Source organism: Marmota monax, unplaced genomic scaffold (genome assembly GCF_021218885.2).
Source record: "Marmota monax isolate L192 unplaced genomic scaffold, Marmota_monax_Labrador192_F-V1.1 WCK01_AAM20220418_F8-fsc00140, whole genome shotgun sequence".
Lineage (NCBI taxonomy): Eukaryota > Metazoa > Chordata > Mammalia > Rodentia > Sciuridae > Marmota > Marmota monax.
This window is the reverse complement of record NW_026694256.1, coordinates 4235742-4248023: the sequence shown is the minus strand read 5'-3', so window position 1 is coordinate 4248023 and position 12282 is coordinate 4235742. Positions and strand designations below refer to the sequence as shown.

At 35.5% G+C, this 12282-nt stretch overlaps 1 protein-coding gene across 6 annotated transcripts in view; it reads right to left on the bottom strand.

The window, feature by feature from the left end:
• Positions 1 to 12282, bottom strand: part of Pkib (cAMP-dependent protein kinase inhibitor beta) — a 107437-nt gene that overhangs the window by 55047 nt on the left and 40108 nt on the right. The window contains exon 1 of one of the 6 annotated variants that reach the window (XM_046466998.2): positions 10970 to 11386. The exons of the other annotated variants lie outside the window; for them this stretch is intronic. Within the exon in view, the coding sequence (XP_046322954.1) occupies positions 10970 to 11051 (82 nt within the window). The 5' untranslated portion in view covers positions 11052 to 11386. Of the gene's footprint in view, positions 1 to 10969; positions 11387 to 12282 lie in introns of those variants that run through there. 6 annotated transcript variants of the gene reach the window in all.

The window sequence follows — 12282 nt, the reverse complement described above, 5'->3', positions numbered from 1 at the left end:
CCAGGAACTATGCTAAAATCTCTGTGCACTTTGTGACTATCCATCCTTCAGCAGCCTTACTGGATAGCAACCACTGTCATCTACATTTTATATATGAGGACTAAGCTCAGAGAGGCTAATACCCAAGGTTGCCCATTTAGAAATTTTAGGGATTTAAATTCATTTCTCCCTAATTGCTGATCTGAACTAAAGGAAGCAGTAGTATAAATGGCACTAATACTACCAATGATATAAATATTAATAATGATGTTGAACAATCCCTGTGCACTCTACATGGTTTTAAATCTTTATACATGTTAATCGTTGAATCCAACAACCTTACGAATCAAATTATTATCCCCAATTTACAGAGAGTATATTATTCTGGCTTTCCTCCCTTCAAGTATTCCCAATTTTTAAGCTTGTTTTTATTATTACCCTCCTTGAGTAATAAGTCAAAGAATAAAGATAGTCGTTATGAACTTCTCCAAAAAAATATAAAACTATCCCAAGCTCTGCTTTTGGTGGTACCCTAACTAAGGCATAAACATATAATAAAAACAGTTTCTAGAGAAACCAAAACATAGTAGACAATTAATTGTTAATTATTATAATATTTATCCTAACATTCTCTAGAAAGGTACGATCATCCCCATTTTATTGATGAGAAAACAGACTGAAAGAGGTTGCTGAAGCCATCAGCTTACGTGTATCAGGGTCAAGATTGAAAATTCAGATCTTGAATTAAATCTAAGCACACTAACCAAGAATCACTTGTAATTCACAGGGGAAAAAAACATGATATACAATAGGAGTCAGCAGTCTCTGTGCTTTTAGGCATCTGATGGGGGTCTCAGAACATATCCCCATGGAGATGAGGGGATAACTATATGTACTAATTAGCATGATGTAAAGACCTTAAATGCAGTGACTTAGGGCAACAGTAGAGAATTAGAATTTGTGGCTCTTTAAGGTTATCAAACGCACCACAACATATCTGATATTTGGCAAACCCCTGATGTTTAGTCATGACCTTTAATGAATCAAACAAGAGCCACATGATTTCTGTGTCTGTAAAGTTTTACTGAGAGAAATTTTATTGGTTTTATGAGGACATTGAGATGTGACTGAAAGCCAATGTTTAAGCTGGATCAGTTCCTAATCTTTCAAAGATTAGAAACACACAGCTAAAAAAAAAAGTGTTCAATTAAGGACAAATAACAGTATTCTTGAAAAATTCACATAAGAAAGTCCAAGAAACTCCTACCAAGCTGCAATGAGAAAGGAAACGACAATATGGATATCCCCCAAACAAGAGACAATCCAAATATATCTGCAATCATTGAGTCGTAAATCCCCCTCACTATCAAATTCTACAAACTGCACTAAAAAAGCCAAATTGGCCCCCAAATATCATCTGAATATCAGTGATATCAATATAAAAAATTAATAAAATTAACATAAATTGTGGCACTAGATCAGGATGAATAGCTACATTTTGGGGGTAGATGATCACAAACATCTATTGCAAGCCAACTGAATAAACACTCTGAGGGAAAATGCACATTTCCAAGCATTTTGGTGATATGGATGAAAGATCCCAATGAATATGTAACTAAAAACAATTTTAGACTCATGTTCTGTTAGAGAGAAACAATAAGGACAACCAATTAAAATTTTAATTATCATTCATTCTTTTAACAAATACTTATTGAACTAGAAGCTAACCGTGGTAGTACATAGTTGAGGTAGAACATAAAAAAGTAAGCAAATGTATAAGGTACAACTTTGATAAAGGATACCAAGGAGAAAAAAATGTGTTGCTAGGCATAATGATAACTCAAAGAAGATTTAAATCAATTAGAGAGATCAGAGACAATCTCTTTGAGGAGGTAAGGGAGGTGGAGATACACATGGTAAACATACCCAGTGTGCATAAACATAAGATCCTTGGTGGGGTTGGTCTTGAATGAAATGATTTTGCTTCATTTATATTCCAGTTCTGTTTTTACAACCTAAGTACCACATTTGTAATTTAGGGATCCCCTTGTTTCTCTTCTGTTCCACTCTCCGCTAATCCTTCTTGAATCCTCATTCCATTCTTCCCAGATGAATTCCTGGCTGACTAGCTGCATGTCTGGAGCTATAACTGAGTGGTCATCTGCACTATGGGGCCAGAGTCAGTGAGAACCAGGTAGGTGGTACCAATGAGGATAAATTTTGGCAAAATTTATTTTTCTCAAATTCAATTACTCTATTAAATTTAAGTAAGCAAGTTTCATTGAATTCTCCATGAACTGATTTTTCAGCTGTTTAGAAATATGCTTCAAATCTTAGTGTGCAGTTTATATAAAAACAACGTGAGATTTATGCAATTGTTACTCTTTTTAAATCTTTGACAATATGTCTACAATACAATATTATTTTATGTAACACATTTACCATGTGTGTTATTTAATGGAGACAAAGATTATTTTGGTCATATTCTGCCATGTTCTATGGTGTGTAAAATAGCTCCACAACCAATTATTTTTATGTACACATATTTGAGGTGCTAAGCCTGGAGATATCCTATCAAAGAGAGGAAAAAAATTATCCTAAGCATATCTAGACAAATAAAACTCACAATACCACAAAAGAAAGATAAATTAATATAAAGGGGATTTTTTTAAAGTTCTGAAATGCAACATTGTCATTGAGCTCAATTTTACAATTTCAAAACTTTAAGTTTTTAAGTTTACAAGCTCTGTAGTTGAACAGAATACAAATGACTATTTCCTTCTCAGTATGTTATAGATAAAGAAAACCTAAAATAAATATTTTCCTATGAACTATCTTAATAAGCTATCTAATTCCTTTTAAAAAGAAATAAGTATTAGGGTTGGGGTTGTGGTTCAGTGGTAGAGCATTCACCTGGTATGTATGAGGCACTGGGTTCGATCCTTAGCACCACATAAAAATAAATAAAATAAAATTTTTTAAAAAGGAATAAGCACTACAAATAAGTATTATACGTTTTAAGGATATATACTCTAGCAATCTGCATCTTTTCCATGACATTCAACATGATTAGTAATTATCTACTCCTATGTTTCTTTGTGTTTGTTTTCACTACTAGTCTGTTAGTTACATCCATCAAGGAAGTACCTTTATCCATTGGGATGCTACAACAGAATACCATAGACTGGGTGGTTTATAAATAACAGAAATGTATTTCACATAGTTCTGCAGCTGAGAAGCCCATGAAAGAGGCACTGGCAGATTTGGCATCTGGTGAGGACCTGTTTCCTGGTTAATAAGTAGTTGTATTCTTGCTGTGTCTTCACAGAGGGTGAGGGAGGTCTCCAGGGTCTCTTTGAGAAAAGTACTGATCCCTTACACACCAAAGGCCCTACCTCTTAGTCATCACTCAGTTAATTCCATTATGAGATTAATTAACTTATTGGGTTAAGGCTCTCACAACTCAATCATTTTTCCTATGAACTCTCTCTCATTGTCTCACAAGTGAGCTTTTGGAGGACACTTCACATCCAAACCATAACTCTGGGAATTAGAATTTTAACTTCAGATTTGGGGACACAAACATTCAGTCTATAGCAGGCATGTATCATTTCCATTTTTGTTCCATATTCTCAGGCCCCAGTATTATTATTCATTATTGAATGAATGAATTTTATGATGATAGATGGTGTGGTATTTCAGTATAAGATTTAGAAATCCCTGTAGAGAATCGAAACATGGGAGAGAAACATGAAGGACAAAAGTAATTTAATCATATAGCCATTTTAGTAGTGTGAACAGTAAAAGTAAACTGACATGAGCCATGCTTTTTTCCTACATGAAGAAAAAAATCTGAAGTATTTAGATGTTGACATTTCTTTTCTCAATATTAAAGTTGTCAAAAGATATGAAAGTAAAATAAATAATCAGCTAGTATAACATAATCCAACAAGTTGTGAATAATTAACACAGAAAAATTAAGCAACTGATGACTAGGAATAAGGGTTACATCTGATTCCTGTAACTAAAATGAAGGTTATATTCTTTTGTTTGTTTTTTGTTCTTTTTAGCAGGTTATGTTCTTAAAAGCTGCAATACACAATAATGTTGGTTGGCCTTGATGGTCTTCTTTAGGTATGGTTTGGAATCCTGAACATAGACTTTCAATAAATGCCTATTATTAATATAAACAAAATTCTAGAGGCAACTAGTAACCAATGTGATTTTTCTTTTACAGAGTAAAGTATGGAGCCACGGTTGAAAACCTTGAGAAACTAGCAGGGGCAACACCTCTCCTCTCCACCATAAATGCTGTTTATTCACATATTTCTGTTCAGAGAACGAAGGGATGAAAGCAAGGAAAATAGTATTTTGTAAGTGTGTATTCCATACCAGGTAATTAACACATGTATGATCTTATTCCAACATAATTTGATTGTCTAAATTTTGTTTATGAGGAACTAAGGATTAGAAAATTCAACTACCATCTTAATAAAAATCCAAACCCTGGTCTGACTCCAAAGCCTAAGTTCCTGGATCCTACTACCAGAGCAGAACAAAGATATTAGGACTAGAAAAGACTGGAGGATTCAAGAGAGAGTTTGGATGGCCTCAAATACCAAGATTATCTATTCTAAAGTAAAACAGAGGTGATGCCTTACCATTCATGGATGGAGATGGAAGAAAAGCACCTGGTAAAAGAAGGAGCTGATTTTGAGGAAGCCCTCACCCCACCTCAATTCTTTGTTTTCAAATAATCCCTCTGTGTTAAGCCAAGTAGATTGCAGAGAGTTTAACATAAAGGGTAAAATACATACTTTGGAATTAGACTCCCTCTATACCACCCCTGACACACCAGGCTTGAATTGTAAAACATCAGTAAAGTTGCTCTAGAAGTTTCCCATAAAACACTACAGCCATAGACTGCAATCCTGTGAAAGTAATTTATGTCTTGCTTCTTGGCCACCAGAGCATATGAAAGAAAGAATGGCCCAATACACTCCATTACTCCACATAGGCAGGTCACATGAGCTGCAGAAACTGGTAGTCACCTGGAAAAAACAATTCAGGAAGCCCTGTCACATTGTTTTATGATGAGTAATCAAATGTTCCCTCAGGAATGTGCTCCTTTCACTCCTCAGCAGAGATATTACTCTAGTCACATGTCACATGTCAACCTAATTTCTTTCTTTTGTTCTTCTTCTTTAAAAAAAAAAAGTACATTTTAAACCAACAGCATACTAAGAAAGCTCAAAGTCCAGGAACTAGCTTTCTGGACTTTTTCTAGAATTTCTCCTTACTAACTAAATGAAATTAAATTTCACACCCATTAGCAGAATCAGCCCCCCTTTATAGGCAGCAATACATGGAAAAAGACTCCTGGACCCAAAGATCTTGATGGTCTAACAATATTATGTATGTTTTAAATAGTGTGTCAGTTCTAAGAGATTAATATTTTCAGACTACAGGTAAGAGGATTTTCTGGTCTGGATGAGAAAATCTGTTGAGAAAAGGTCACTTCGGTTACTGCTTTTTGAAAAACAACAAAAAAGGAAGAGGAGAAGTGAAGGAGGAAGAGAAGAACAGCTATTAAAGCTGCAATACCTCATTCTATTTTTAAGGAAAAAGAAATGACTAAAAAGCAAACTATTGCCTAGAATCTAATCAAGAAGCCAATTTCTACAACCTATGTGTATAATGAATCATAATTTTTCCAGATATGTCATCTATATCTGCCTGTATATGTAATGACTTTTGTAGACTGATCTTTTGCAATAAATGTCTCTCTATATATTTAGTGATGTAAGGTATTTTGATATAACCCTTCAGAGGTAAAGAATGAGTTGTTGCATTTGGCTCCACCTACAACCAAAAGCAAGAACAATGTCTAGTAGGCCTCTGGATTTGGAAAGCAATATACTCTTCATTTGGGTGTTCTACTCTGGCCCAATTAATGAACAGTCCAAAAATCTGCTAGTTTTGAATATACCCTGAATAAAATGCAACAAGTTCAGGTTGCAGTGCAAGCTGAACTGCCATTTAGGGTATATGATTCCTAATATCTGATTGTGCTTGAAGTGTCTGTAGCAGATAGGGATGTGGTTTGGAGCCTTTGGCAGGCCCCTATATGTGAGTCATAGTGAACCCTGAGGTTTTGGAGCAAAACCCTGTGTTTTAGTCAGCTCTTTCACTGCTACAACTAGAAGATCTGACCAGAACAATTTGGGGGGAGGAAAAGTTTGTTTAGGGGCTCACAGTTTCAGAGATCTCTATCCATAGACAGTAGGCTTTATTCCTCGGGGCTCAAGGTTAGACTGAACACCATGGCGGAAGAATGTGGCAGAGGGAACCAGCTCACATGATGATCAAAAAGCGAGAGACTCCAGTTGCCAAATACAAATATATGCCCCAAAGCCACACCCCCACAGCTCAACTCCTTCAACCATGCCCCAACCAGCCTCTAATCATCACTCAGTTAATCCTATTATGGGATTAATTAATTTATTGGATTAAGGCTCTCACAACTCAATCATTTCTCCTATGAACTCTCTCTCATTGTCTCACAAGTGAGCTTTTGGAGGACACCTCACATCCAAACCATAACATCCTGTCATCCTCTGCAGATACTACTTTCCTTTTAAGAAAGAGCTTTTGGCTTGTTACTGGTAACAACTAGCCATCTAACCATGGGCCATCTAGTTACCAGGAAACCTGATCTACTTGTCATGAGATAATTATTCTCTGACTCACTAACCCTTAAAGTTGGGTATGCACAGCAGTACTCCAATATTAAATGGAAATGATACATACAAGATTGGATTCAAGAATCCCCGATACACAAATAATTTATATCAGGAAGTAGCACAAATGCCCATGGTCTCCATTTCTGCCACATTACCTTCTCTATACCAACTCATACCTACAACTTCATTGGGAATCCTCTAAAACCAGTTGACTGAGAAAGAAACCTGTGCCTGGTACACAGATGGTTATGTATGATATTCAGGCACCACCTGAAAGTGAACATTTATTGCACTAGACCCCCCTTTTTAATAATGTCTGAAAGAATGGTAAAATTTTTAATAATCTCTGAAAGAATGGTAAAGAAAAAATCCCTCCAGTGAGAATAATTTCCAGTGGTGAAATTGGGTGTTAATTTTACTTAAATGGAGAAATAGTCAGAGGTATATGACCATTCAGACTCATGAGCTATGACCACCAGTTTAAATGGTCATCAATTTGGAAAGAAAAAAAAAATAATTGGTGGCAAGAATGTCCAGAGAAGAGGTGTGTTGGTAGACATCTCTGAATGAGAAAAATGAAGATATTTGTTTCCGATGTAAATACTAACCAAAAAGTAATCTCAATAGAGGATGATGTTAACAATCAAATGGGAGGATGAACCATTTTGTGGAAACTGTGCCTTTTTTCCCCTGCCAATCCTGTCTTTTTCCAGTAGACTCATGAATAGTGACCATGGTAGCAAGGAAAGAGGTTATACCTGGGTTCGGCAACATGGACTCCACTCACCAAAGCCAACCTGGCTAGCCATTGCCCAATCTATCAGTAGAAGATGCCAACACTGAGTTCCTATATGGCACCATTAACTGGTTGCAGGTTGATTATATTGGATTGCTTTCATCGTGCAAGATGTGACACTTCGTAATTACTGGAATAGATACTCCATAAGCTTTAATCCACTATCATGGATCTCACACATCACTGCTTCTGATCAAAGGTCTTACTGCACAGAAAATAAGGTACATAAGTTCCCATTCAGTGTTTTAACAGTTCTCCATCATCCTGAAGCACATAAAGTGATAGAACAGTGAATTGGCCTTTTATGACTCAGTTACAGTGCTAGCTAAATGGTAGCACCATGTTGGCCTCTGGAAATCTTCAGGAGGCTGTATGTGCTCTAAATCTAAATCTGTGTATGCTCAATATATGGTCCTATTTCTCCCATAGCCAGTATTTACAGATCTAGGAATCAAGGTGCAAAAATGGGACACCACTTGCTATCCACTAGAAAAAAATTGTGTCCCAGTCTTGTGATGTTGTGCTTTGTTGACCAAGGGATCTAAGCTCTAGAAGGAGGAATGCTTCCACTGGGAGACACAACAATGTTCCCATTGAACTGTGAGTTAAACATATCTTCAGTCACTTTGGTCTTCCTACACTCTTAATTAAGAGGCAAAAAAGGAACATACTATATTAGCTGCCATGATGATTCTGATTACCAAGGGTAAATTGGGCTGAACTACTAATAGTGGTAAGAAAGAGTATGCCTGGGATATGAAATCCCTTAGAGCATCTGCTATGGTTCAAAGATGGTTTGTCTCAACTGAAACTTATGATGGATTTTAATCCCCACTGCCAGGTATTAAAAGAGTAGAAATTTAATCTGATTATGGTGTTTAGAAATAAGACTTTTGAAAGGTAAGATTAGATAATGTCATCATAGTAGAAGACCCATATTGAACACCAGTGGCTTCATGAGAAAGGTAGGTAGGCTGAGACCAGAGGAAACAGAAACACACATGTACTCCCTGTCTCTTGTCATGTGACGTCCTGTACCACACTTTGATATTCTGCCAACAAAAAGGTCTTTGACCTTGAATCAGAACTGTCAGCCAAAATAAATTTCTTCTCTTTATATCTTACCCAGTCTGTAGCACTGTGTCATTAGCAACAGAAAACAAGACAGCATCTTTTATTATCATCACATTCTGTGACTAAAACCACAATAATTCATGAAGGAATGAGGGTTTGGGTCATCCTACCATCAGCTGAGGTGCCTGCTTGAGATCCAGGAGACTATGGATTGGTCACTATAAGAAGAGAGTTACAAATGTCAGCTCTGACTATGTGGCCAGTTTTAGAAGCATGTACCATAAGTTATTAAATGTCCTTATTTTGGTGTGTGTATGTGTGTCTAATTTAGGTGTTCTTACTTCTTTTAAGGCCTTATCTTCTAAACCAATGTATGTCCATAATAGCTAACTTTACATCACAGTATTTAAGTCACATAGTGTCATGGAGAAGACTGAATATCATCATCCAATGATACTGCATTCTCTTCTTGAGAAAGTGTGACTATGCTTTTGGTTACAAAACATGCTTCAGAAGAACTTTATCATTTTATATGGAGGAATGGCTTTTTCCATTGTCCTTCATATTCAGTATGGTTTATGAAAATGTACAGAAATACAAAGTTGCCTAAAGGTGAACTGTGATATGATGGTCAGCCTTTTGTGTCAACCTATCTAGACTACCATCTAGGTATTGCTGTGAAGAAATTTTGTAGACATGATTAACATTTGCAATCAGTTGACTTTAAGCAAGAGGATTATCCTCAATATTCTGGATGAACCAGATCAAATCATTTGAAAGAGCAAACTTGGTTTTTTCTGAAGATGAAATTCCACCTGTGGAGTAAGGCTTCAACTCTTTCCCCTAGGTTCCAACCTGCCCTTCGGTCAGCTTTCATAATCACTTAAAAAATTCCTTGCAATAAGTTTTTAAATATATTCTCTATTTGTTCTGTTTCTCTGATGGAATGATGATTGATATAATTATATTCTGAGGGCATATAAAATAGAATATATTAAAATACTTTTCAATAATTTCCATTGGAAAATGATAGCTTTGTCTTTCACTGGGAGACCCAACAGTGTACCAGAAATATAGTGTTCCTATGAAAAAGGTAGTAGCTGAGATATAAAATTAAAACTTAATATGGTAAATAACTTACACCAAAGCCAGAAGGTCAGAATTTGAAACATTTCATGATAGCCAAGTTTATCATAATTACTTAAATCAACTGCCATTTTATAAGTGAATGAATGCATAGTTTCTCTAAACTATATTCACCATTATAAAGAAAGTCTATTGGAAAAAAATAGATTTTCATCCATTGAAAAGAGTACTTGGAGAAACAATGGTGAAGCTTTGAAACTTCATAATAATCTAGTAAAATAAACATTTTAATGTAATCATTCGCCTAAGATTTTATTAAAGATGCAAAGCATGATAATGCTTGAATTTTGTTTTATTTGAGGGGTTTTTTTCCCTTTTGTCACTAATAAGTCAGTATACATAAGGTCTGGGACCAACAACAGAAAATGTTAAGAGTTGAGACTCAGGTACCAGAGACAATGTCCAGGACTCTCCTCATCCTTGGAAGCAAAGGTCCTGGTTTGATACAGAATGTCCTCCCCAAGAAAAAAACAAGGTCAGCTGGTCCTCCTGACAACTTTCAGGAAAAGAAACAGTTTACACTCATATCACTGTAAGGAAATTAATTTCAGCTGTTTCCATACCATTTTCTCTTTCATTTCAACAGGCAATGCCAGAAATAACCTACTTCTTAATTTTTTCAATTTATATTCTTTTCTCCGATAGATGATTTTATTCTAAAGGTAAATTCAAGAAAAGTCAGAATAACATGTATATATTTCATGTTTTATTTAACCTGGATCCCATGTGAATAGTTTCAACCACAGGGAATTCTGTATGATCTAAAAGTCATTGTAAGCTTAAAAAAAAAAAAAAAAAAAAAAGCGGAGCTAATCAATTACCTAAAAGTTGCCTTCTAATCTTCATCATTAGTAATAAAGTACACTTAATACCATATTTGAGTTTTTCAGTTTTTGAAATTAAAAAAAATGTGCCTTAGTTAAGGGATACAAATACCTGCCTGGTTCCTTGCTCCAGCATCCCTCCAATTCTCACAAGCTTCAAATATGAGGGTGTCACAAGTTTTCACTAATCAGTGGTACCACACAGCAAAGGCTGTTCTAATGCCCTGGACAGTATACTACCCCCTCTAAAATGGGCCTCTCTGTTCTATCTAATGTTCCCAAGGTCTGGATTTCAAGCCCTAGCCCCATCCTCAATCTTGGGGCCCCATCCTTGGGATCAGATTTTTTAAATTTATCTGCTTGGATATCACCTGCTTCCAGACTCTGTGTTGCCATGGCCCACCCACCTGCTGGGACACCATCTGGTGCACCTTGCTGGTCCTCATGGACTCCGACCTCCTGGCTGTTAGTACTGCCTCTTGTTGCCATCAATATTCCTTCTAATAACGAGTCTTCCCACTGACTTGGTTGGACTTTTTCCCATCAGTTGAAGCAAATTCCAATTCCAATGGCCTCTTTCACCCTGGTGAGCATATCCTGTCTTTAAAATAAAACAAACTGATCCACTTTCTACACCAAATTCTTCTTTTGAAAATGCTACACAGTTGTTTGTCCTATTTTTAAATTAGAAAACGTTCCAATTGAACAGGTTTCAAGCATCATTAAAACTGACTGCATATTTAACAAAGAGTTATGGATGTGATAAGTCATGTACCAACCTGTACTAAAGAAATCTGATAAACAGTGGAACAGCAGTCATCACATTCAGTTTTCTAAAAGCTTGGCATCTAATAGCACATTTATAAAGACAGAAATCAAAAAAGTAAATTCATGACACTAAACTCTTTAGGAAGTTTAAAAAAAATGTCCACACAATTGAAAAACGAGTTTTAATCCAGGTAGAGGAGTATATACAACCATAATATTTATAAATATTTTGCCTGGCTTTTAGTTCTGCAAATATACCTTAATTTCAAATAAATGACAAAAAGAAATCATCAGTGTTAAATTATGTCACCATTAATATTCTGCATAGAAACAAAACAATGTTTAATCAATATGTTTAATAAGTTAAATATGTATGAATTAAAGTATTCCATAACAGGACAAATCATGGCCCTGAATGATTGCCTAGCATCTGTCCAGAGGCTACTGACACTGAAGTAGATTATACAATTGAAAAAAAAAAAAAGAAAAATATGTACAGAAATGAAGGCAAGAAACAGCCTTAAAATGATGTAGTTTCTACACTGGAAATACTTTATGGAAACATCAAATCCAATAAAGTCAAATAACATTAAAATTTTATTAAACAATCACATAGGCAGTATATTCTAAGTAATATACAAATAGCAACTGACTTCATTTTCTTAGTGACTCTGAGAGATGTACTATAATCAGTACCATTTTATGGATAAAACACTAAGATAGAAAGGTTAAGTAATTTGCCTGAGACCATATGGTTAATAAATAGCACAAGTGACTCAAACTTGGTAATCAATGATTCAACATACTATATCTCTGAATGACTCCTGAGACTTATCCAGCTAGATACTGGCAAAGCTAAGCATAGAGACTTGAGTTTCAGTTTCGGACTCTTTCCACAAAAATCTTTTGTACAGTTCAAATATTCATCTAGTGTCAGAAAGATTATAAAATC